This window comes from Amblyraja radiata, chromosome 9, assembly GCF_010909765.2.
Source record: "Amblyraja radiata isolate CabotCenter1 chromosome 9, sAmbRad1.1.pri, whole genome shotgun sequence".
Taxonomy (NCBI): domain Eukaryota; kingdom Metazoa; phylum Chordata; class Chondrichthyes; order Rajiformes; family Rajidae; genus Amblyraja; species Amblyraja radiata.
This window is the reverse complement of record NC_045964.1, coordinates 29058337-29086040: the sequence shown is the minus strand read 5'-3', so window position 1 is coordinate 29086040 and position 27704 is coordinate 29058337. Positions and strand designations below refer to the sequence as shown.

The following is a 27704-nucleotide window of genomic DNA, read 5'->3' as shown; positions in this document are numbered from 1 at the left end:
AATGGATAGGTGACGTTTCAGGTCCTGACCCAAAACGTCACCTATCCATTTTCTCCAGAGATGGTGCCAGCCCTGCTGAGTGTCTCCAGCATTTTGTTTCTATCTTTTGTCAATATTAAGCTTCTATTTATTTTTTTTAAAAGCATGAATGGTCACAAAACAAAAACACAGCTAGAGTCACGTTCCATTTTGGATGCCCTTTTCAATTGCCTACCTATTCCCACACCCCATCGGAAATTATTCTTTTGAAAAAGATAAAAAGCTGATTTCTTTCATCATCACAGCAACTGATTTTATTTTCAGCAGCCATATATCCCTCCACAACCCACTCCCAATTATCATATTCTGGCTCCACGCACATTAAGATGTCAAGAATTTTGGAATACCCAATGCTATGGCCATTACATAAAACTGAATAGTAAAATTAAAGTCCAGTGGAAGGTCCAGCCTATTGTCTTCTCCTCTTATTCGTAAATGTTAATATTAATCATTAGGCTTCTTCAGAATATAATCTTTGAAGGGAACAATGAAAAATATAACTTTCTGAAAGTAAAGGAAACCCATGTCCTCAAAGGAATAAAGCACATGAAAGATATTCATGACTAAGTACTTTAAAACACTGTTCATAATGTTCCCTCTATTCATGTTTTATAGCCTTTATGCAGGCCCATTTTTACAACATTATACAGATACACATTCAATATTTATTGCTTTGGGATGAAGGGATCTTGAGTTTCTCACTTTGCTTCCAGCAAGTTCAGCACCTTAAGAAGTAAGTGACTATTTTAGTATCATTGCAGGGAAAGGCAGTAGGCACACCCTATACTTGCTGTGGGTTGTTGACATGAACCAGGGCAGGCAGAAACCAATAATACATGAAGTGCTGTTCAGAGCCAATTAGGATCAGTTGTCAAGGCTCGACCATTAATGAAGGAATATGTCAGCAGCGCCAGAGACCTCAGCATCTGAGGGCAAGAAGGCGATTTAGTGTGACAGATCGAGTCCTTCCAATGTCCTCAGCAGTACATGCTAATACCAGTCTTAACAACACAGTGTGGCAGTGTATAATGCAACTAACATGGACTTTGATTCTGCAAAATGACTGCTGCCACTGCTAGTCCATCTCACTTCAGTTGCAGATAAGGTTACCCGGCTAATAATTACTACTTTGCCAGTTCCACAACCAGCACTGTCCTCCTGTTCATCTATCTTGCTTAAAGGTGGCACACGCACAACAATATACAAAGATATACTCAAGAATACTTTATTCCCTATATATTCTATGCTTCCAGAATTTTGAATCACAGGCAAAATTCTTCACTGCAGGCTAAAACACCTTTTCTCAAAATGAATGCGCGTTAACATAATGAGCTAATATTTGCATGCAAGCCAAGAAAATGACATTCATTCTCAAAATGTCAAATTAATGCCTTGAATTTTCAGTTTTAATGATGGAGAAACCGTCAGCCTGCACTCCCGTTTCTGGGTAAAACCAACATCAATTTCTGACATTGCATATGCTCTATTAAATGCGGAAACTGTGAGGCTGCTTTCAGAGGGAGCTGCCTCCACGACTCACTGTACTGTTGCGGGCTTGGAAATTGCAAACAGAATGAGAGACACTACATGAACACCACTGTGCACGCACTATTCCCATTGTGGAAGCCATTAAAAAATGTTAAGCCTTGTTAACTGAGATGTAGCTGAATCATTGTTACTGTGATTTGTACTTATTGATGAAAAAACATCTGGCACCAAAAGCATTTAGCTATTGTACCACTGCACGGTAAAAAATACACAGATTTAAAAAAAATCTTACAAAATTTTACAAAGGATATAATGATTCAATTTCTTAATCTTGAGTAATATCCCACTCATTATTGTAAAATGAGTTGAAAATATATTGAAGTAAAGGGTGGCATAGTGGTAGAGTTGCTGCCTTACACCTGCAGAGATCTGGGTTCAATCCTGGCTACGGGTGCTGTCTTTGTGGAGTTTGCACCTTCTCCTTGTGTCCGCATGGGTTTTCTCTGAGTGTTCCGGTTTCCTCCCACATTCCAAACATGTGCAAGTTTGCAGGTTAATTGGCTTCGGTAAAATTGTAAATTGTCCCTAGTGTGTAGGATAGTATTACTGTACGAGGTGATCACTGGACGGAGCGGATTCGGTTGGCCAAAGAGCCTATTTCCGAGCTGTATCTGGATTTCTAAAGTAAATTATAATCTGTGATTTTTATAACCTGATTTGGTTCGATAGTTCTTCAATTTGATTGGCTTCCCAGCCTACTGATGGCACATTAAAGTCAAGTTGGAATAAGGGAAATTGATGGCAGGAGACCTGATCAATCTAATTCTGCAGTTTTCTTTGAGGTCAGAGGAAAGCATTGACCTTTCACCATTGACAACAAAACCCGGGTCAATAACATTTGCAAATATTCTGCCATCAGTCCAAACGTCAATACAATGCAGGTACAGCACTAGATTCTCTTTTGATGAGCAGATAAACCGTTACTTTTAGTTACACTGCAGAATTCTCTCATACAAAGTTATGTCCTACCTTAAAGCGATGTCCTACATCTTACCAGTCAGATTATTTGCATGTTATATTTATAAAGAACATCATATTTTCAATTATGTTTTGTTATCTATATTTTGATATTTAGAAAACAAGTAATATTTTTCTTAAAAAGTGGGAATGGCCATGTCATCAATTTATTTAAATTCTTGTCATCAGTGAAAAGCTGGAGACAAATATCTACATGAGCACAAGTACAGACAAACCGCCATTTACACCAGAGAAGCTAAAAGAATGTTAAGTATATGTCCCAGGCACTCACCACCCTCAAAAACATGTCCCGCACATCTTCTTTCAACTTTGCCCCTCTCAGCTTAAAGCTATGTCCTCTAGTATTTGATTTTTCCATCCTGAGAAAAAGATTCTGACTGACTTGACCTCAGGTCTGTCTGTGTGGAGTTTGCGTGTTCTTTCTGTGACTACATGGATTTCATCTAGATGCTCCCACATTCCAAAGGCATGCAGGTTGGTAGGTGAATTGGCTGCTGCAAATTGGCCACAGTGTGCAAGTGAGTGGTATAATCTGGGGGGGGGGAGTAAATGGGAATGTTGGGAGAATAAAAATTGGGATTCATGTAGGATTTCTGTGACTAGAAGGTTGAAGATCTATATGGACTTAGTAGGCCGAAAAGCCTGTTTCTGTTCTGTATCCCTCACAAAAGTTGAGTATTTTATTTATCCTGAAAATATCACCTGAAATTTTTGCACATGGGAGCGAAATATAAATGGTAACCATGTTATAGTTAATGGTCGAAAATTATTTTGATAAATGGGAATCTTAAGGTAAGAATAGACATCAAATGAGACAAATATCATGTCACTTTTGGATTATGTTCAGGATGGCCTATGGTACACACTCCACGATAAGCTCTTGAACCCACATCACTTGCAGGCATCTAAATTCTTTACCAAAATGTTATTTTTCAAGTTAAGTGACACACCATAATGGAGCGAGAGAGGGTTTTGCAGAAAGCAGTCATCTTGTGGGATTAACATTGTCTATGGAAGCAGAGATATCCTTGGTGTGATTTGCCAAAGGGTTCACAAGGTCATAAGAGATAGGAGCAGAATTAGGTCATTCAGCCCATCAAGTCTACTCTGCCATTCAATCATGGCTGATTTATCTCTCCCTCCGAACCCAATTTTCTGCCTTTATCCCCGTAACCCCTGACACCAGTACTAGGTTCCTGGAGCTTAATAGATTCCCTGGAAATTCCGCACTGTAAGAGATTGTTCTGTTTGTTTCCATGGGGACACAATTGCAGACCATGCCAGCAGAGTGTTGCAAGCAGGAGACAAGGAATGGATGTTATCATGGGCAGTTTATGCACTTACTTCCTGGATGATGCAGATTGTTATAAAGTGAACTTCTGTGTTCCTGACATGAACAAGCAAGCCTTTTTCAATAGGACAACTAGCAACTCTCAAGTTATTAACTACTCTCCTACATCCTGGAAGGAAAATACTGTGCACGCTGAAAATCTGAAAAAGAAAATGCTAGAAACGTGCATTGGATCATGCGGATTCTGAAAAGATACAGTAAATGTTTTATAAGATCATAAGACATTGGAGCAGATTCAATTTGATCCATTGAGTCTGTTCCACGTGGCAAATCTATTTTTCCCTCTCAACCCCATTCTCCTGCCTTCTCCCCGTAACCTTTGACATCCTTATTAATCTCCGCTTGATAGGAATGAATTCCACAGATTCACCACCCTCTGGCTAAAGAAATTCCTCCTTGTCTCCTTTTAAAGGTACGTCATTTTATTCTAAGGCTGTGCCCTCTGGCCCTAGGCTCTCCCACTAGTGGAAACATCCTCTCCACATCCACTCTATCTAGTCCTTTCATTATTCGGCAAGATTCAATGAGGTTTTAGGCTAACGAAAGGTCATCAAGTTGAAATATTACCATGATTTATCTCTTCACATATGCTGCCTGGCCCAGTGAGTGTCTTCTGCATTAAATGTTATCTAGAAGGCTCTCTTCCGTATGATATTAGCTGGAGTGTGGCTATGATGAAAGAATGGGTTGACTGGGCTTGTATTCACTGGAATTTAGAAGGATGAGAGTGGATTATATAGAAACCTATAAAAGTCTTAAAGGCTAGATGCAGGAAAAATGTTTCCGATGTTGGGGGAGTCCAGAACCAGGGGTCACAGTTTAAGAATAAGGGGTAGGGCATTTAAGACTGAAATGAGGAAAAACCTTTTTCACCCAGAGTTGTGAATCTGTGGAATTCTCTGCCACAGAAGACAGTGGAGGCCAATTCACTGGATGTTTTCAAAAAAGATTTAGCTCTTAGGGCTAAAGGAATCAAGGGATATGGGGAAAAAGCAGGAACGGGGTACTGATTTTAGATGATCAGCCATGATCATATTGAATGATGGTGCTGGCTCGAAGGGCCGAATGGTCTACTCCTGCACCTATTTTTCTGTGTTTCTATGTTTGTGAATGCTATTGTCTTTGAGGTTATGTGGTTCCTGAAACATGACTGGATTGAGTCCAGGAACAAAAGACAAACTCTCTCTGTCGGTTGCCAAACAGGTGTAGATGATTTCATCTCTCAGTGTCTGTAATTGCATAGATACAGGATCTAGTATTACAGTTGTCTTCAAAGGATTCCCAGTCTCTTTTTCAACCACCCAGTCTCATTGGTTTGACCTCTGCAGATCTCAATCTATATTTAAGTCAAGATGCTGAAAATTTGTAATTGACCAATTTGTAATTGTGTACGTAAAGAATCTGAACAATAAAATATCTTTCTATGTGGAGATATACGTCAGCTAAGCAGTAAAAGCTACAGATTTTACACATCCATTGTCCAAATCTGCCTTCACTGTTCTTTCTGATGCTTGCTTTTCAAATGGAAAGTTAATTATTTTTGAGGCGGTGGTTCCATCACAGACAACACACATTTTTCATGACATTCACCAACTTGAAACAAAACTTGGAACAGATTGGGTCTAAAGCACACACTCCTAACGGTTCCCTGCTGAGATTTCTTGACTACGTTGCATTTGTCCCTTTAAGATGATACAGCTCACACTTGTATAGGTGCACAATCTGCTCCAAATGAGGCCGGAACGACAAGGAATAACATTTTTATAAACTTTGAGAGACTGATAAATATAACGCTTCCATTTCTGCACCCTCGCATGGGAGCAAAAATAATTTTCCTTTGAAACCAAATTGGTGGCAAAACAGCAGGTTCTCAGAAATATATTTTCCATCATTTTGATATCGAATAACTTTAATGATCATGGCAATGATGATTTATAATTAGTGGTGTCCAATTTTTATTTGGACAGGAAAATGTCTGATCCTTTCTTCATTTAGATAAAATACAAGGAGGTGATAAGTAAAACTGATTTACTGTAGGTACAGCACAAAGGCAGTTGGTTTATTGGTATAGATCTTAGGAAAATCCTTCAGTTTTAGTATTCGGATTGTTCACATACGAGGTGTATATTTTTGAAGAGAATCTTCATTATCTGTTTTCTGATCTTGATCTAACATCTTGGGATTGCATTATTCCCCTCTGTCAGAGGTCTCACTCCAACCTTGTTCATGCACAGTTATCCAGTTTCTGATTAAAATTGCCGAGGCGGGAAATGGACACCTTGCTTTCTTTTTAAAAAAAAGGTGTCAAAAAGTTCAGGGATGGAGTGAAATACTGTGTAGCATGTGGACGTGTGGCTGCCCAACTGCACATCTCCTACCATCTACCTCATTGGAGACCAACGGACTATCTTTAATCAGATTTTACTGGACTTTATCTTGCACAAAAATTATTCCCCTTTTCATGTATCTGTACACGGTTCGATTGTAATCATGTATAGTCTTTCCGCTGACTGGTTAGCACACAACAAAAAAGCTTTTCACTGTACCTTGGTACACGTGACAATAATAAACTCAACCTAAACCTATATCTAAACCCTGGACCCTGTCGGCTTATAGCAGGTGACCCTGCATCACCACTTATATTGCAGCTGATCAGATCAAGCTGAAAATAAATTTGCTCAAGTACTCATCCCCATTTCCAACCGTTCCACACCTTTTTTTCGGCAGTTGATACCAATGAAAAATCAAATCCACCACTTTTTCCAAAATATAGTTTTGGGATCCGGACTTGCATCTTATTGTCTTTTTACTTAAGAAATCTGTTGAGTCTGTAGCTGTATATCATATGACACTTTCCTTGTGAAGTGAAGGGGAGTGGGTGGGTCGAGAAATCTGAGTACCATGCAATGTGTAGCTGATCCTAGTCTTAGTCCTCTGGCGATCTGATGATGGAAACTTCTCATATTGTTGTTCACCACAGAGAAAGCCTACTCTGTCCTGTTGGCTGTTTGATCTTTTACATCTCCTAAAACTCTTCTGCTTTAGAGCTAATGCTGCAGAGCCAATTTTATTAAATCCAAACTTAGCCCACAGCGAATATTTAGCCAACTGAATACAATACACTGCTTTACAGCATTAAACATGATCTGCTTGGTCTCGGGCTAGATGAAATCATGAATCTCTTGGCAGAAGGGGGAAAGCAAGATTGGAATATTTCCTGCTTGAAGTAGCTCTTCTACATTTAAATGTCATCTTAAAATAAGAGGTTTGAAGCGCAACACAAGGGAAATCTGTGCGCACATCTGAAACTAGCTGTATGGACCGTAAATACTACCTCCAAATAATTTTAACCATGGCAATCTGACTACAAAGCTGCAGTACCAGTATTTCTTATCCAAAGCAATGCATTTTCATGGGCGATACTGTCTGAAGCATCAACAAAAAGAACCATCAACAAATATTAGCAATGCAACAGAGGTTTGCTTTAAATTTGTAATTGCATGACAAGCGGGGGCATTTGCATCCCTGTATCCCTGTCGTTAGCACATCTTCTCCAGCCAACAATGTGCCATTATAGATTCCACGCTTCCTGAGGTCATCTGTTGCCGGCCCTGTTTTGTTCTGACCTTCGCTATCTTTCAGTCTGAAGAAGGGTTCTGGCCCGAAATGTTGGCTATTCCTTTTCTCCAGAGATGCTGCCTGATCCGCTGAGTTACTCCAGCATTTTGTGCCTATCTTCAGTATAAACCAGCATTTACAGTTCCTTCCATCACATGTGGCATTTTGCGGTGAAACATAGACAATGGGTTGGTCGTACAACAACGGTGCTGATAATTGTTACAGAGAATGTAAACAGATGCTTAGAATTTCCTCAGTGCCCACGAGGCATGTACAGCCTCCAACAACCATTTTGGCCTTGGAAATTCAATTGTGTTCAAAGCCCCAGGATGGTCTGAGTTTACCCAAACCAGGAAGACCCTTTTCTTTGCATGTTGCATCAAGGAATAACACAAAGGAAATCAAGGCCAGGGTTGTGTGTTGAGGGTGGGGGTGGATGGATTGGGAGCTCTGAGTGATAGGAATATCATGGATCAGTTGGGAAGAGGTTGGGCGAGGATTGTTCTGATGGCAATACCTACAATGGTTGGTCAGAAGTCTGGGTTGACTCGGTCAGATCAGGGCTGCAATTAGTGTTGAAGGAGATAAAGACAAAGGTGGGAGGGTGGGAGGGAGTGATGGTGGGTTTCTTTTGTTGTATTAGATGTGGGCTGGAAGGATCTTCTCAGGCAGGTTCTTTTTTTAAAGTTATTTATTTATCTTTTAGTTTTGTTTATTGTCAAGTGTACCTCAGGTACAGTGAAAAGCTTTTTGTTGCATGCTAACGAGTCAGCGGAAAGACTATACATGCTTACAGTCAAGGCAACCACAGTGTAAGAACACAAGATAAAGGGAATAACATTTAGTTCAAGATAAAGTTCAGTAAAGTCCGATTAAAGATAGTTCGAGAGTCATGGCAAGCACTTTGAAAACCTCGTTGGGTTGTGAGCGAGCAATTACAGAAGAGAAACGTCTATTATCAGGTAACTGAACCATCCTATCACCAATTAGTGAGCGGTCCTGACTTACCATCTACCTCATTTAAGACCTGCAAACTATCGTTAATCAGACTTTTACTGGGCTCTATCTTGCACGAAACGTTATTCTCTTTATCCCGTATCTGTACACTGTGGACGGCTTAATTGTAATCATGTAGTCTTTTCGCTGACTGGACAGCACGCGACAAAAGAACTTTACACTGTACCTCAATACAAGAGACAATAATAAACTAAACTAAAGGAGCTATGACAAGTGTGATCGATTATCACCTGCGGACGCTCTGAATGAATGATGTCATTATTTGGCTGTCTGGCACCAAAAATGCATCATGCATACAAGTAAGATTTGTATGGAAAATGTTCAAACTAATGTCCAGGGCAGCATTTCTCACCTTTTTTACCCTTGCGGAACCCATGAAATAACTTTCATGTATCAGGGAACCCCTACATTAAAACTATTATATATCTTTATTAATCTCTTTCATAAACTTAAAGTTCATAAGGCAAACATAATGTATTTTCCTGATAACTGGTTTAAGCAAAAAATAAAGTTTTTCTCAAGTTTATTGACAATGAAAAAACAAAAAACTGTCGGTACCCCGGTTGAGAAACGTTGGTCTAGGGTGAGGCACCAAACCATATAATTCCATTGTGTAGGAAGGAACTGCAGATGCTAGTATACACCAAAGATAGACACAAAATGCTGGAGTAGCTCAGCGGATCAGGCAGCATCTCTGGAGAAAAGGAACAGGAGACGTTTCGGGTCGAGACCCTTCTTCAGACCTAACTGACCGGAAATTGCTGCCTGACCCGCTGAGTTACTCCAGTATTTTGTGTCTATCTTCCACATAATTCCAGTGTCTTCCCAGAAACAAAGATTTTTATACAACGTAATTTCAAGGCAAGCCTGGCAGTTGAAAGGGAAGTAAAACATGAGAAATGAAATGCAAGAGATTTAGAACATGGAGCAGAAGAACAATCTTTGCAATCTATGAGACTGTAATACTTGCTGCTATTAGTACTGGCTGAGTGAAAACCTGTGCTAATTTTCAAAATTAGACCACAAAAATGATTGAAGGTGAAAGGGGGAAGGAATAAAAGAACAGAGCACATAAGTGCAATTAGATTATCTGCATGCGGTGTCAATGCTGCCAAATCCAAGTGTCCGTGCTTGTGCTGTGACTACTTTGTATTTCTATAGATGTCTGCACTAGATCAACCTTACAGTTCAGCTTTATTTCTTATTTCTTATGTCTATTGTTCCTTATGTCTTGCCTGCCTTCCTCATCTGAAATAAGTGATTGAACTGAGAGAAAGGCCTAGGTAGTTCACTACTTTAGATAACTCCAATTAAATTTAAATAATTTAGCTTTTGGAAAAGAAATCTTACAACTCATTGGCAAAACAAGTATCTGCTAGTCGATATGTTGTGAGCATTTTCCAATCATTTTACATCAACGTCAGCCATATATTACACGTTCTTTTTAAAAATGGTGTATGCACAGGACATATCAAAATCACATCATAATGGATATTAGTTAGACATCCAGTTGGCATCTTTCCAACAACTGTGTAGTAAAATCCAGCAAGCTGAGCAGAAAATCATAAAAAGCCGTGGGATCATGAGCAATTGATAATGTCAGGAACCATTACATTTTTGGGGGGACTTATTTAAATTTTTATTGCATGTGGGCAATGTAATTTAAAAAGAAAGGAAAAACATAGATGACTCAATTGTTATTAATTAAATAGGGCAGAATTATTTTATCGTAGAAACAAGGAACTGCAATTGCTGGTTTACACAAACGGACACAAAGTGCTGGAGTAACTCAGGCACTATCTCTGGAGAACATGGATGTGACATTTCTGGTCGGAATGCTTCTTCAGAATGAAGAATTATTTTACTTGTTCTTTTCACTTTTAATGATTGCAGAACATGCAAAAATTATTTGCATTCTCTCGCATTGCCATTTACATGGAATTATAGCAAAATGCTGACCAAGACTATTTTTAGATAAAGCCATGACAATTATCTGAAGTGAGGTGATTAGATTTGTAGGTTTATTTTCTACTGTTGCTTTTTACCATAAAATGTAATAATATTAAAAAAAAACTAAATATTTTAGAAAATACAGGAATGGATATCTTTACAATTCCCAATTAATTTGATTAATCCTTTTTGGTCAACAGGCAGTGAGTTATATTCTAGAGCTGTTTTACTTCGCAGGCCATGTGAAGATGTCTAACCACTGTTATTGCCTTTAGCACCTCAAGTTATTGGTGTATTATTTCATGCAAGCACTGTCCTTTTATCAATTGCTTTTGAAGTCATGTTAATAGACTAGAAAATTGAGACATTTATGAAGTATAGGCAGTGTTTATGGAAAAAATCCATAAAATATGACAAAGGCAAGCCTTGATAAAAGCTGCTTTTTAATAGATTATGGCAAAGTGATCTTGCCAGAAGCTGACAACTGACTCCTCTGAGATCACTCATTTTTATGGGATTAATTTTGTCGTACTATAAATGAAGTTAAGCGTCCTAATTGATCTGTACACAGAGTACAGTATTTCAGCACAAAACCTTATAACCTTCTCCGCACTCTGCTCTACTGATCCTCGGCTAATTATCTTCCACTGATAACTGAGAAAGACATTTTGACTGGCAAATTAAACTGATAGTTCAGACACAGAATTTTATTCTGCGTAGAACAATTCTTGATGGAGCATGTCAAAATCAGCTTTAGTGTCAATAAGGGCTGGTAATTTATCTTGTCAATTATATTGACCATCAAAGAGGAACAAACATAAAAATAATAATTTGACTAAAGTATTTAACAGCAAAAGTTAATGAGCTATAAATTATAATCGTTACAATAATTGCAATCTGGGCTTTAGGCAAAATATTCTCCTGAGATGACTAAAATACTACATTTATTATTCTCATTGTAAAATACAGAGATTGTTTCTCGGCACTCAGACTGGCCGATGTATATTAATTGAAAGTTACAGCATGGATAAAGGCCCTTCGGCCTAACGAGTCCACGCCGACTATCGTTCAAACTAGTTCTGTGTTATCCCACTTTTGCATCCACTCCCTAAACAGCAATTTACAGAGGGCTAATTAACATACAAACCTGCACATTTTTCGAATGTGGGGCATACACATACCGTCACAGGGAGTACATGCAAACTCCACACAGACAGCACCCGGTTAGGATTGAACCCGGGTCTCTGGCACTGCAAGGGAGACAATAGACAATACACAATAGGTGTAGGAGTAGGCCATTTGGCCCTTCGAGCCAGCACCACCATTCAATGTGATCATGGCTGATCATCCCCAATCAGTACCCCGTTCCTGCCTTCTCCCCATATCCCCTGACTCCGCTATTTTTAAGAGCCCTATCTAGCTCTCTCTTGAAAGCATCCAGAGAACCGGCCTCCACCGACCTCTGAGGCAGAGAATTCCACAGACTCACCACTCTCTGTGAGAAAAAGTGTTTCCTTGTCTCCGTTCTAAATGGCTTACTCCTTATTCTTAAACTGTGTCTGAAGAAGGGTTTCGGCCCGAAACTTTGCCTATTTCCTTCACTGCATAGATGCTGCTGCACCCGCTGAGTTTCTCAAGCATTTTTGTGTACCTTCTTAAACTGTGGCCCCTGGTTCTGGACTCCCCCAACATCGGGAACATGTTTCCTGCCTCTAGCGTGTCCAAGCCCTTAACAATCATATGTTTCAACGAGATCCTCTCTCATCCTTCTAAACTCCAGAGTGTACACGCCCAGCTGCTCCATTCTCTCAGCATATGATTGTCCCGCCATCCCGGGAATTAACCTTGTAAACCTACGCTGTACTCCCTCAATAGCAAGAATGTCCTTCCTCAAATTAGGGGACCAAAACTGCACACAACACTCCAGGTGTGGTCTCACTAGGGCCCTGTACAATTGCAGAAGGACCTCTTTGCTCCTATCTTCGATTCCTCTTATTATAAAGGCCCACATGCCATTTGCTTTCTTCACTGCCTGCTGTACCTGCATGCTTACTTTCATCGACTGATGTACAAGGACCCCCAGATCCCGTTGTACTTCCCCTTTTCCCAACTTGACACTATTTAGATAGTAATCTGCCTTCCTGTTTTTGCTACCAAAGTGGATAACCTCAAATTTATCCGCATTAAACTTCATCTGCCATGCATATGCCCACTCCCCCAACCTGTCCAAGTCACCCTGCATTTTCATAGCATCCTCCTCACAGTTCACACTGCCACCCAGCTTTGTGTTATCTGCAAATTTGCTAATGTTACTTTGAATCCCTTCATCCAAATCATTGATGTATATTGTAAATAGCTGTGGTCCCAGCACCGAGCCTTGCAGTACCCCACTAGTCACTGCCTGCCATTCTGAAAGGGGCCCGTTAATCCCTACTGTTTGTTTCCTGTCTGCTAACCACTTCTCTCTTCAAACCAAGACGCTCCACCAGCTGTGCCACTGTTGGAAGTAAAGCTGTAGAAGTTAGCATTAGCCATGGGACTCTTTCACTTCGAGCATCTTGGTTTGAAACCGAGCCCACTCGGTCAACTATGGGCGGTACAGTGGCCCAGCAGTAGAGTTGCTACCTTACAGTGCCAAAGACCAGGGTTCGATCCTGACTGCGAGTATTGTCTGTACGTAGTATGTACGTGCTCTCTGTGACCACATGGGTTTTCTCCGGGTGCTCCGGTTTCCTCCCACGCTCCAAAGACGTACAGGTTTGTAGGTGAATTGGCTTCGGTAAAGATTGTAAATGGTGCCTAGTGTGTAGGATAGCGCTAGTGTATGGGGTCAGCATGGAATTGGTGGGCCGAAGGACCTGTTTCAGCACTCTATCTCTAAACTAAATTATGTCCCTCACAGATGTACTTTCTTTAAATATAAAAATCCCAATTGGGTTTTTTACATTTTTAGTCCGGTGCAGAATGGAAATGATCCCATGATGCAGAATTCCTTGTAGTTTGCGAACAACTTAAACTTAAATAAAAATCCAATGCGCTATCACCTTTCATGTCTCATATAAGAGCCTTTGTAGTTGATACTCTACGATGACTCAAGACGCAATGATGTTCGAGAAGAACAAGGAAAAAAACAGTCAATTCTCCTTGGTAGCAAATCAGCCCAATGTCGCCTAAATAGGCTTTATTAACAGAATCTAAATGGTTCCTGCCCCCCAGGTACCTTAAACCAAGCAGAAGTAACAGCTGTGAAGAGCTCTGTCAATAAATGTTTCCATTGTTATGGCAGTGTATAATATTACATATCAGAAACATGAGCTGGTTTTAATGACTCAATTTACTTAAACATTATTACAACTAAATAGTTATTCTGTGTCACTATCATCAGTCTTGTTTCCAGCACAATACACACATTTATAAGGTCTGATTTTCGCTTGTGGTTTTTTAACACATTTAGCAGTAGTTCTTACCTCCCTGTTGAGCTGCAGCTACGAAGGTAATTACAGTAGTCACTGGAGTTTAGTTCAGTTTAGAGATACAACGTAGAGAAAGGCCTTAGGCCCACCGAGTCTACGCCGATCAACTATCCCTATACACGAGTGCTATCCTACACACGAAGGAGAATTTACAATCTTTATCGAATCAATTTAACCTACAAATCTGTACGTCTATGGAGTGTGGGATGAAACTGGAGCACCCGGGGAAATCCCACTCGGTCACATGGAGAACGTGCAAACTCCATACAGACAGCACACGTAATTAGGATTGAACCTGGGACTCTGGCGCTGTAAGGCAGCAACCCCATTGCTGCGCCACCGTGCCGGCCCACTCGTGAGATGTGCTTTTCCCAAAATATCGTGTGGCTCGTGGTGCCTTGAATTTGAATCATCAAATAACAAGCAGTCTGGACAGAGTGTACTTACTGTGACAAAGACTATGCTGGCCTTCAGTGTAATATAGTACAGTGGGATTTTTCCTTACTTAGTTCATCAAACTCCTTAAGCACCATCTTTGCTTACCTTAACTGACTGGCTGTAAGGTCCAATGTTTGCAGGTGCCCAGTGTGAAATACTCTGAACGTGCATAACTTCCTTTTGGCCTTGTGTTATATCCTGGAGAGTTGACTCACTTTTGTGTACAAGGCAATCAACTTGAAGTGATATTCCATCGGGTAACGGGGCTTCCACACAAACTCTAGGAAAACACAGGGGGAATTTCACACTTAGTTTTTTACCACGTGGACTGTTTTGACGTTTAATGTTTCCAGCATATTGCACATGTCACCATCAAGGTCAATTTGCTTAAGGACATTTTTCCACTCAAGGACGCAGGAGGAGTTTAAGACGAGAATCAGAGGAGGTGAGCGAGAAACAAAATGAGTATTTTGCATCAATATTTACCAAGAACAAGGACATGGAGGGCAGTGAGATCAGTGTGGGGTATGCTGATATTACAGAGCATGTTGTTATCAAGAAGAAGGGGTTGACAACATTAAGGGGATGTCCCTGGAGCCTGTAGGGATCGATCCCATGTTACTGAGAGAGGTAAGAGAGAAGATTGCCAGGGCCTTGATGCATTTTTCATTCCTCTTGAGCCACAGTGAGGTCCCGGAGCACTGGAGAATAGTCAATGTTGTTCCTCTTTATTAGAAGGGCAAAGGGGATAATCCACCAAACTATAGGCTAGTGACTCTCTCAATTATATATTTTTCAAAGTTTTTGCATTTGTACATCCAAGTTACATGCCTTTCTGTTATTCTCTGGCTGTACCAGTTGGTCTGTAGCGTCTTGCCTTGCTCCTTCTGCAAAAATGAATCACTTCAATCTTGTCTGTATTACATTTTATCTGCCTTTTTGCTGGCCCATCTGTACATTCCATTACTATACCTGGCATTGTTCATCAAACCTTCAAGCATTGTACGATCTACAAATTTGGAAATGTTATCCTGCAGGCCCATGAATAAATTATTCACAGACATATGGCAAAAAGAAGCAGCTGTACCAGTCCTGACCCCTGGGAAAACATCACCATCGATCTCGTAAATACACATGTTTTAAAACAAAAAGTCTTGTTTCCTCTTGTTGCTTCTGTCGTGCATTTTAGCACAATTTGACAATCTAGCTATCCAATTTTATGGTTGTTGTACTGTTTGGTGAAATGAATATAAACTAATGGATTCAGATTCATAAAAAGTACTGATTTACAATGTTTTTCTACGTACTATATGTTTTTCAAGAGAGTAGATCAGGAGTGTTTAATTGTCATATGTACCAACAACAGAACAATTACATTTTAACTTGGTGCAGCTTGACAGGCCCGTAAATGCACCAACACACATATTAGATATAATAATCAAAAATACAATAAATTAATAACTGCAATACTAGGTAACCATAATCTTGCAAAAAAAATAAAGTCTATAGTGCAGCCAAAGGCAGTTGCAGAGCTTCGTATTATGCAGTACTCAAGAGTCTGATTGTTGCTGGGAATAAGTTGCACCAGTACCTTGGCACCAAGGCACCAGTACCTTGTTCCTGATGGTAGTAGTGAAATGAGAATGTGGCCAGGGTGGTGTGGGTATTTGATGATATTGGCTGCCTTTCTGAGGCAGCATCTCCTGTAGATCCCATGGGCTGTGGCTGAGTCAGTACCTGTGATGGACGAGGCTGTGTCTACCATTGTCTGTAGATGAGGCACGAAGGTAAGCAAGCCAAGAATATAAAGCAGGATAGTAAAAGCTTCTTTAGGTATGTGAAGAGGAAAAAAATAGTTAAGACCAAAGTTGGACCCTTGAAGACCGAAAAAGGTGAATTTATTATGGGGAACAAGGAAATGGCAGATGAGTTGAACAGGTACTTTGGATCTGTCTTCACTAAGGAAGACACAAACAATCTTCCTGATATAGTAGTGGCCAGAGGATCTGGGGTGACGGAGGAACTGAAGGAAATCCACATTAGGCAGGAAATGGTGTTGGATAGACTGATGGGATTGAAGGCTGATAAATCCCCAGGGCCTGATGGTCTGCATAAGGAAGTGGCTCTAGAAATCGTGGATGCATTGGTGATAATTTTCCAATGTTCTATAGACTCAGGATCAGTTCCTGTGGAATGGAGGGTAGCTAATGTTATCCCACTTTTTAAGAAAGGTGGGAGAGAGAAAACGGAATTATAGACCAGTTAGCCTGACATCTGTGGTGGGGAAGATGCTGGAGTCAATTATAAAAGATGAAATAGCCGAACATTTGGATAGCAGTAACAGGATCGGTCTGAGTCAGCATGGATTTACGAAGGAGAAATATTGCTTGACTAATCTTCTGGAATTTTTTGAAGATGTAACTAGGAAAATGGACAAGGGAGAGCCAGTGGATGTAGTGTACCTGGACTTTCAGAAAGCATTTGATAAGGTCCCACATAGGAGATTAGTGGGCAAAATTAGGGCACATGGTATTGGGGGTAGAGTGCTGATATGGATAGAGAAGTGGTTGGCAAACAGGAAACAAAGAGTAGGGATTAACGGGTCCCTTTCAGAATGGCAGGCAGTGACGAGTGGGGTACCGCAAGGCTCGGTGCTGGGACTGCAGCTATTTACAATATACATCAATGATTTGGATGAAGGGATTCAAAGTAACATTAGCAAATTTGCAGATGACACAAAGCTGGGTGGCAGTGTGAACTGTGAGGAGGATGCTATGAGAATGCAGGGTGACTTGGACAGGTTGGGGAAGTGGGCATATGCATGGCAGAAGAAGTTCAATGCAGATAAATGTGAGGTTATCCACTTTGGTAGCAAAAACAGGAAGGCAGATTACTATCTAAATGGCATCAAGTTGGGAAAAGGGAAAGTACAACGGGATCTGGGGGTCCTTGTACATCAGTCATTGAAAGTAAGCATGCAGGTACAGCAGGCAGTGAAGAAAGCGAATGGCATGTTGGCCTTTATAACAAGACGAATCGAATATAGGAGTAAAGAGGTCTTTCTGCAGTTGTACAGAGCCCTCGTGAGACCACACCTGGAGTATTGTGCGCAGTTTTGGTCCCCTAATTTGAGTAAGGTCATTCTTGCTATTGAGGGGGTGCAGCGTAGGTTTCCAAGGTTAATTCCCGGGATGGCGGGACTGTCATATGCTGAGAGAATGGAGCAGCTGGGCGTGTACACTCTGGAGTTTAGAAGGATGAGAGAGGATCTCATTGAAACATAGAAGATTGTTAAGGGCTTGGACACGCTAGAGGCAGGAAACATGTTCCCGATGTTGGGGGAGTCCAGAACCAGGGGCCACAGTTTAAAAATAAGGAGTAAGCCATTTAGAACGGAGACGAGGAAACACTTTTTCTCACAGAGAGTGGTGAGTGTGGAATTCTCTGCCTCAGAGGGCGGTGGAGGCTGGTTCTCTGGATGCTTTCAAAAGAGAGCTAGATAGGGCTCTTAAAAATAGCGGAGTCAGGGGATATGGGGAGAAGGCAGGAACGGGATACTGATTGTGGATGATCAGCCATGATCACATTGAATGGCGGTGCTGGCTCGAAGGGCCGAATGTCCTACTCCTGCACCTATTGTCTATTGTCTCCTTTCCCGTGCATTAAAGTTGCAACCAGCTCGCTATTGTACTGCTGTACAAGTTCAAGAGACTATTCATTGATAGACAGAATCTCCTCAATCTTCAAAGGAAGTAGAGACTTTCTTTTTGATTGCATTGATGTGCTGGGCCCAGGCAGATCATTAGAGATATGCACGCCAGGTACTTGAAGCTGTTGACATTCTCCACCACCGTCCCATCAATGGAGACAGGTTCGTGGATCCCTGGTTTTCCCCTCCAGTAGTCAACAATCAGCTCCTTGGACTTGCCAATATTGAGAGCATGATCCAAGAATCAATGGCAAAAACACAATGTTTTGGAGGAACTCAGCGGTTCAGGTAGCATCTGCAGAGGGAATGGATAGATAACGATTCGGGTTGGGACCGTTCTTTAGACAAAATCAGTCAGGAAGTATAGGAAAATATAATTAACGACCATATTCCATTGTCCAGAGCACACTACTGGAGTTCTAGATGTCTCTTCACCCAGACCAGATGAAAGCAGAGAGAAACCTAGTTAGACATCAGTACTGCCATTATTTACAGACCGATCACAGACACTTCAGATTTATTTTGACTGGGTAAACCATGTGTCCATCTATGTGTGCTTCTGTGAATAGATAGAACAGAAGAAGCAGCATTTCAACTTGGGACATTTTATTTAAAATGTTCACGATAACAAGAGCCCTTTAGCCATTTTTTTAGCTGCTTTAGATATGAAATCAAATTTTGGAAATTAAATATATCCCAAAACATCCCCCAATAAAAACTCTTCCAGTGTTCCAAATCTTTAATAGGTGACGTTTCCTTTTGTGACAAGAAGTCATAAACAACAAACCTTTTTTTCACGTTAAGATCTATGATACAGGTCTGTTTCTGACTACCAAAACTGATGATTCAAAGTTGAAAAAAACGTGCTTTCTTTCAGAATTAAAGTTTCCCTTTCAGAAGAAAACTTTTGTAGAAGTGTGTTATAAATGTGCACATCTGTTAGAATAGGCAGTGTCAACCCTTGTCTGGTAAATTATACTAGCGCTGGCATGATTTGCGTTACGTTTAACTTTCCATCTGTTCTTCAAACTCCAAATATTTCAACCTCATTCTTCCTTTTCCTTATGTCTTCAATGCTATGTCTTCACAGCATTCAAAAGAAGATTCACTAACATGATATAATTTAACAAATTCTTTTGCTACAATTCAAAATTAATAAATCTTTCTTTCCTCCTGCAACTCGATAGATCATAAATTTTGTTAAACTCTAGTCATACTTGTTATTTAATCTGCTTTTAGTTTAACCGTGTCAATTCTGGTGATGCTTACTTGCTTCATCTAAGACTGTATCTTTTCAAGAAACTATAAAAGTATTAACAAAGCTAATTAATGGAAGACATTTTAATTATGAATGAGTAAAACCATTGTTATTTGTACCTCGGTTGAACATTTTTTCTTGTTTCTGAGAGCCATGAAATCTTTTTTTTCAAAATTGGAATTATTCCCAATCTGAAAGATTCCATTCTGGGCAATAAGAACAGCTAAGCGCACCTGGACTCACTTTCAAAGGAATTGCTAATCAGGCTCGTGGCTGAGACAAACTCAAAATATTTCACCAATGTTAAAAAAATAGAATACTATTACATTTCAACGTTTAAGTGTTGTTCGCGATTCTGGTATGTTGTATTCTTGCTTCGGATGTTCTTTTTACTTGGCAAGGATTAAAATTGAAGAACAGTGCATCATTTCTATTGGGAGTGACCTGAACCTACACTGGTTTGTTGCTAACCCCAAACATGTTGTATGGCAAGAATGCCACAGTACCGATTGTACCTTCGGAAGAGTTGGGAATGTGTACGGAGTGAGAGAGATTATAAACTTTCTAATTAAAAGAAGAAAGTCAGTGCGGCACAGTGGCACAGTGGTAGAATTGCTGCCTCATAGCGCCAGAGACCCGGGTTCGATCCTGACTACGGAAGTTGTCTGAAAAGAGTTTGTATGTTCACCCTGTGACCACTTGAGTTTTCTTTGGGTGCTCTGGTTTCCTCCCACACTCTAAAGAGGTACAGATTTGTAGATTAATTGGCTACAGTTAAATTGTAAATTGTCCCTACTGTGTAGGATTATGCGAGTGTACGGGGTGATGACTGGTTGGCATGGACTCAGTGGGCCAAAAGGTCTGTTTCTGCACTGTACATCCAAAGTAAAGTAAACTAAAAGTAAAGTCAGTGACTTTGGTAGATAACAAGATAGACATGTCAACTGTGCATAGATTTTTCAAAAGCGATAACAAGGGGCTGTCCCACTTGGACGACCTAATTGGCGAGTTTAGAAGAGTTTAGGAGAGTTTGAAAATATGTCATGTTGAAGACCTCCTACGACCTCCATCGACTATGTTGAAGACTAACTTCGACTAGCTACGACTAACTTCGGGAAAATTGGACATCGAATAGTGGAGATGAAGACGACCTCCTTCGACCTCCCTTCGACTATGATGAAGACTATCTACGACTACCTTTGGCTACCCTCGATTACCTACGAATAACATGCCGACCTACTACGACTAAACCTACGAGTAAAAAAAGTATTGATTTTTTCCATGGCGACCTTTTTTTACTCACAGGCACTTTTATACATGTTGAAAAATACGCAGCGACCTAGCTGAGGCCTCGAGTACATGGGGACTACTCTCAAGCATGAAGGAGAGTTACAAAGACCACCTACGATCTTGTGTCGACCATACTGCGAGTATGAGTCGAGGGCAAACTCGCCAGAACTCGCGGGTTAGGTCGCCCAAGTTGGACAGCCCCTATAATAAGCAAGACATCTGCGATTGCTCTTCCTTTGACAACAAGCTTTTACACAGACTATCTCTGGAAGTCAGCACTGAATTTCGTTAGAAATTTGGAAAATCAAGTTGGGGTTAAGGCCAGATTTTTGATCTTCATGCTTTTGAAAGCTGCAATGCCGGCATATAACACAGGCTGTTCAATAATTTAAACAGCGAAGTGGATGAGCATGAGAAATAATAACTTTCAGTATTATAGGAAAATAAAATATTTAAACTGATAGGATCAGCATACTGGGAGCAGTGCTATGGAGCTGATGGGCTGAATGGCCTCTTTATCCATATCAGATTAATTAAGTATTGTTTGTTGAAATACTGCATTCTTGTTTAGTTTAGTTTAGTGATACAGAGCAGAAACAGACCCTTCAGCCAACCGAGTCTGCGCCGACCAGTACTCTCCGCACACTAACACTATCCTACAAGCATTAGGGGTCAATTTACAATTTTACCAAAGCCAATTAACCTACAGCCCTCTACGTCTTTGGAGAGTGGGACAAATCCAGAGTACCAAGAGAAAACCCACGCAGGCACGGTGAGAATGTACAAACTGCATACAGGTAGTCAGGATTGAACCCGGGTCCCTGGCGCTGTAAGACAGCAACTCTATTGCTGTGCTACCATGCCACGCTTAAGGATCAAGAATGACATTCTGCAACATAATTCTGCATTTTTTCTCTGTTGATCGTAAGAGATTTAGTTACATTGAACCTGTTTTCCAATAACAAAGTAAAAACTATTGTGCATTGTTAAAAGACAGAGTAAATGAATTTATTACCTATTTTATAGGGAGTAGCCTGGTAATTTTTTTACATGAATGGGTATTTGTCAGATTTAAGGGTGTTTTAGAAAGACGCATTGTTTTCACTCTCCCTCTCAACTTGCTTAATATTTTTCAATCCAACAGCATTTATGTTTATGAAACAGTAAAATTCATCAGTCAAAATGGCCAAAGATAGCATTTCCATTACCTTGCAGGTGGGTTTAGGTTGAAGTAGGATTGATACACTGAGTGTATGATGCCAAAGTCACTTATGTCCTTTATGTACAGGTGAAGCAGTACAATATCTGACAACGTATAATCTTTCATTTCCAATTCCACTGCAATAAAACAAAACAAACTTTAATCAAAAGAAAAATATACATTAATATATTCTGAGAGAAGTTTTTCAATCACATTTATTTTCTCCTTTTGCTCTGATCTGCACAGATGGAACAATGTTGTTAAACATTTATGCTGGGATACAGATAATGCTATTGGAGAAAGCCACTGCAAATGTAGAATGTATGTATGCTGATGTATATCTTTATTTCACATAAGCCATTATGCTGTAAATGTCAATTTCTGTAAGTCTTGAAGTGTTAGCACCATTTTTACCTTAAATCCTAGAATGTGATTAGAATTATCTTTATTCTACAGCACATAACAAAGGAGAGGTTGGCTCTATCAGGATATATTATTCCGAATTCAAAACGTTCCACTACATCTGCCTGTGTCATGTACATCATTACTTTGGGGGAAATAGACTACAAGTCATTTCTTTTACACATAATGGGACATTTGATCTTAGCAAGATATTGTTGCTCTGAAGTTAAGGACAGGAGCATTTTCCAAATCTATGCCTAGACTTGCAATCCATTATTCTAATACATTTTGAACATTTTGCAATAAAAACAGGTTATTTGAACTTTTCAAAGCAGAAATGTAAAAACATTAATAAAATACCTTGTAACAATGAAAATGTCTGTCTTGTTGCATCATTAATGCTTTTCCCTTCCATGGGTATAGATGGCCCACTAATCCACTGGAAGCCTTTCTTCGTTTTTACAGACCAATGATCTAACTTCACTGAAAGAAAATAAATCACAAATTCATTCTATAGAATGAGTTCATATATTTACTGGTTTTTAATGCACACACATACACAGGATTTACTAGTTTTAATGTGCGCATACACACAGGATTTACTGATATTATTTAATGTTATTTGATTTTTTTTTTTTAGTAAAGATATACTTGAACTAAAATAGCTCATCAGAAAAAGTACCTTTATTTGCAATTTTTGGGGTTCAACACGTGGAAATGCAATCTAATACAATCTACCCTGTGTCTCAATACAAATGAACAAGTGTAAAATTGTAAAAGTTAACAGCGGAGACTAACCCTGCACGAGTCAAATGCCTGTATTTACTCACTTTGCAACAAGCAATGTTGCCAGGAATCATGACTGCTCTTTTCCCTTTTGCTTTTCAAAGTGACTTGAATAATTGGTCATCCATTGATATCCCTCCTGCATCAAGTAACTTGACATCTACCAGGAACCTAATGTAGGTTTTCCCAGAACCATGTCATCAATGGCACCCACAGCACTCTTTAAAAATCTGTTTTGGTGCAGATAGAATCTATAACTCAGTGAGATCTTCAGATCTCCAATTGCACGGTTACTTATTCCTGTTTATACAATTTATCTGTTAATGGGGTTTCAGAACTTTGCGTGTTTAAGATCCTTGATATATATCTCTGTTATGAATGCATTCCTAACTATCTGTCAGGCCTCAACTATAAACCACTGTAATTTGAAACAGGATGTCAAAGGAAGAGCGTTTATATAATTTTGACAATTAATGCATTCCCTATCATTCGGATATGCTTCAAAGTTAAAAAGCTAAGTTTGAAATTTAAGTGGGACAAAGGCGGTCAGCAATTTCTGCTGACAACAGTATTGCAGTTATTCTTGAAAGATATTTGATAATTTCCACTTTTACTCAGTAGGCACATGGTGAACTATTTTTTTCCAGCTCCGTCCTAACAGGCATAGGGCAGTACGGTGGTACATTGCTGGAGTTGCTGACTTACAGAACCAGAGACCCGGGTTCGATCCTGACTACAGATGCTTGTCTGTACGGAGTTTGTACGTCCTCCCTGTGACTGTGTGGGTTTTCTCCGGGTGTGCCGGTTTCCTCCCACATTCCAAAGACATACAAGTTTGTAGGTTAATTGGCTTCTGTAAATTTTCCCTCGTGTGTAAGATAGAACTAGTGTAAGGGTGATCGCTGGTCAGCACAGACTCGGTGGGCTGAAAGACCTGTTTCCACGCTGTATCTCTAAACTGAAGTAACCTTACAACTTGAAAGGATGCTGTTGTATAATTTTCACCTGCAATGTCTGACCCACAAAACAAGGTCACTGGTATATAGGAATGGGAGGTGGTTATTTATCCCCTAAAATCTGCTGCTTTATTCAATGAGATGACGGCTGATCTGATGTCCTTTATGACCCCGTTTCCTTTCATACCTTTGAACATGAAGCATCTATCAATCTCAGATTTAAAATTAACATATGATGAATAACTTCCTGATTCTCAAACAAGGTTCAACATTTATGCCATATAAAAATATTTCAAAATATTTATTCTGAATCTTTAGACAGTATTTAAAAATCGGACAAAGACTAAAATAAGCTTGAGGAACAGTACGTCATTTTCCACCAAGGCACTTAACCAATACAGCAATTTCAAGTGACTAATTTTTCTTGTTTGTGCCAAAACTAAATGAATATTCCAAGTGGATAATTACTGCATGGTTATCCATTTGGAATATTAATTTAGTTTTGGTCTCCCCGTGGATGCTGCCTGATTTATTGGACATTTTCCGAATTCTTGCTGAGATTTCAGGTCTCTGCAACTGCTGATCTGCATTTCTCAGCGGTAACATTCCCCTCTGCTGTTTAGTTTATTAAACAGAGCTCTGTAAACATTGGTATCATCTGGGTAACCGCGCCTCACACTATCAGAGAAAACTGAAGGAGATTAGCCCCCAATACAAGCGTAAGCTAAAGATGGCTGCAATACAGGCCTGGCAGTTCATCACCCGAGAACACACCCAGCAACTGGTGATGTCCATGAATTGCAGACTTCAAGCAGTCAATGCATGCAAAGGATGTGCAAAAAAATACTAAACATGACTACTTTCATTTTCATGAAATTGCTGTGTCCCAAACATTATGGTGCCCTGAAATGGGGGGTCTATGTATAAACACTGCTGTAATTTCAACATAGTGAAACCAAAATGTATAAAAATGGCCTTTATTAAAATCTGTCAATGTGCACTTTAACCACATGGGATTTTTTCTGTTGCAAATATCAAATTGTGGAGTACAGAGGCAAATAAATAAATGATGGGTCTTTGTCCCAAACATTTTGGAGGGCACTGTATATACCTGTATGTCTTTGGAGTGTGGGAGGAAACCGAAGATCTCAGTCACGGGGAGAAGATACAAACTTTGTACAGGCAGCACCCGTAGTCGGGATCGAACCCGGGTCTCCGGTGTTGTAAGTGCTGTAAAGCAGCAACTCCATAGCTGCGCCACCATGGCTGCACATCAACTTCTTTTTAATAAGTCATTTGCTCGGGGAGGAATTTTATGGAGATACAAGAGAACCTGAACAATAGTGTTTTGAAGGGACCACAAGTGCACAGGGACCAGTCTTCACAGATCTTTAAAGATGGTATGGCAATTGGAGATGATGGTTTAAAAATGCATAAGGCATCTGGCTTTCTAAATCAAAGCATGAGCAGAAAACCAAGCATGTAATGTTAACATGCTGCAAGGGGCTAGTTATACCGCAGCTAGAGTATCGTATAGAAGTTTGAGAACCTGCACTTTAGGCTGGTTGGGAAAACCACTGGGAGAGATAGAGAGGAGGTTTTCAAGGACGGCGCCGGGGTTAGTTTGTAAGACAAATGGAGAAGTAATATGATTAGATGGTGGGATTTTAAAGCGAGTGTAGTAACAAACCCAGGACTGAGGGTATACAATTCTTTGAAGGATGCAAAAGAATGTGAAAAGGCTATAATAAGGGTATTAAAAGTGGACTCCTGCCTTATTTAACAGAAGCGCAAAGGACAATAGCAAGACATTTATGCTGAATCATTATAAAACACTTTGACATGATAAATGAGGAGAAATTGATTGCACGGAAAGAAGGTTCAGAACTAAATGACACAGGTTTAAAGATTTAATTTTCAGAGATACAGAATGGAAACTGAAACTCTTCGACCCACCAAGTCCGCACCGACCAGCGATCACCCATATTGCTAGTTCTACGTTCTCCTAGGTTCGCCTCCTACACACTAGGGACAATTTACAGAAGCCAATTAACTACAAACCTGCACATCTTTGGGATGTGGGAGGAAAACGGAGCACCCGGAGGAAACACATGCAATCACAGGGAGAACGCACAAACTCCACACAAGCGGCACCCGTCGTCAGGATCGAATCCGGGTCTCTGCCGCTGTAAAGCAGCAACTCCACCGCTGCGCCACTGTGCCACCCTCCATCAGTGACTACTGATGGAACCAAAGGTGACATAGGACACGTCCTTTCTATCATTGGGTTATTGTGATCTGAAGCACAATCTAACAAGGAACTGGAAGAAGATTCAATTGCAATTTTCCAACAGGACAAGCATTTAATAATAAAATTATTATAGGGATAAGAACAGCACTGGGGACTAAATGCATAGGTTTTTCCAAGAGCTATCACAGCTACAGTGGATCAAATAGCCTCCTCCAGCAAATCATCATCAATGAAGTTCTTCAGATACGAGGATGGATTACCCAAACTGAAATTGATCTCCTGTGAGTAGATTGTTTAGAAGAGACCTAATTGAATGCCTTAAATTCACATAAGTTTTGTTTTTGTATAAGGCAAGGAGAAACCATTTGTCTTTGGCAACTGCATTGGCAGCCAGAATTCATAAATCTAACATAATTGGCTAAAGAACTAGACGGGAAATTAGGATATCAGTGAGATGTTAAGATCAGGAATGTATTACCTGTAATTCTACAGGAACTTACTAAAGCGTATAGACAAATTTGAACAGAATAAATAACAGCTCTGAAGGAAAAGGTGGCGTATGAAACAGATTTGAACAGTTCCATCAAAGAGGCAGCAACTTCATGGCGGGGGTAAGATTCTATAATTCCAAGTAAAGCACAGTTACTATTAGTTATGAATGCAGGAAGTTTTCACTTGTTATTTTTCATTGATCGCCCATTGGGAATTAGGGTGCATCAGTATATTTTGGTCATTAACTTACCAGTGTCAGAAGAATTACTTGCGGTCAGATCCCAGGTAACCTGTGGTTTTGATATCTCTTTGTAATCCCCATTTTCTGTGCTAGTCTCCTGAATAACACAGGACGAACAAGGCGGTAGAACACCGAGGGCTCCGCTAGAAGGTAGATGCTTTAAAAAAAAAGTTACACCACTTTAGTTTAGACATTATAGATACAGCGCGGGATATGGCCCTTCGGCCCAAGTCCGTGCTGACCAGCGATCACTCCGTACACCAACACTATCCTACACACTAGGGATAATTTACAGTTTTTACCAAAGCTAACAAGGTTACAAACCGACACATCTTTGGAGTGTGGGAGGAAAATGGATCACCCAGAGAAAACCCAGGCAGTCACAGGGAGAACGTACAAATTCCATACAGACATCAGGATTGAACCTGGGTCTCTGGCACTGTAAGACAGCAGCTCTACTGCTGCGCCACTGTGTTGCCCTAAGTTAGTTAAAAATGTATTTTCTCTTCATGTAAAATATGTAACTACATTTGGTTCGATGACAGCAAACTAACTTCTGTGGTCTTCCTCAAGTGGCAGCAAATTTCCATGGCTGATTAGATTGGCAGGGTATGTGGAATGGGCAGGGTATAACTCATGGGGCATTGACCATCTTCAGAGGTCTGCAGGAAATGACTCCTGCAATGTTAACATCAGCAGCAGGAGG

The 27704-nt window shown here is 40.2% G+C and overlaps 1 protein-coding gene across 3 annotated transcripts in view; it reads right to left on the bottom strand.

Annotated features, from left to right (window-relative positions):
• dph6 (diphthamine biosynthesis 6) overlaps positions 1-27704 on the bottom strand; it is a 267398-nt gene that overhangs the window by 102343 nt on the left and 137351 nt on the right. For all 3 annotated transcript variants that reach the window (XM_033026964.1, XM_033026963.1, XM_033026965.1), the window contains exons 9-12: positions 27008-27155; positions 22633-22755; positions 21878-22007; positions 14518-14692 (exon numbers count right to left, since the gene is read on the bottom strand). In XM_033026964.1, the coding sequence (XP_032882855.1) occupies positions 14518-14692; positions 21878-22007; positions 22633-22755; positions 27008-27155 (576 nt within the window). The remainder of the gene's footprint in view (positions 1-14517; positions 14693-21877; positions 22008-22632; positions 22756-27007; positions 27156-27704) is intronic.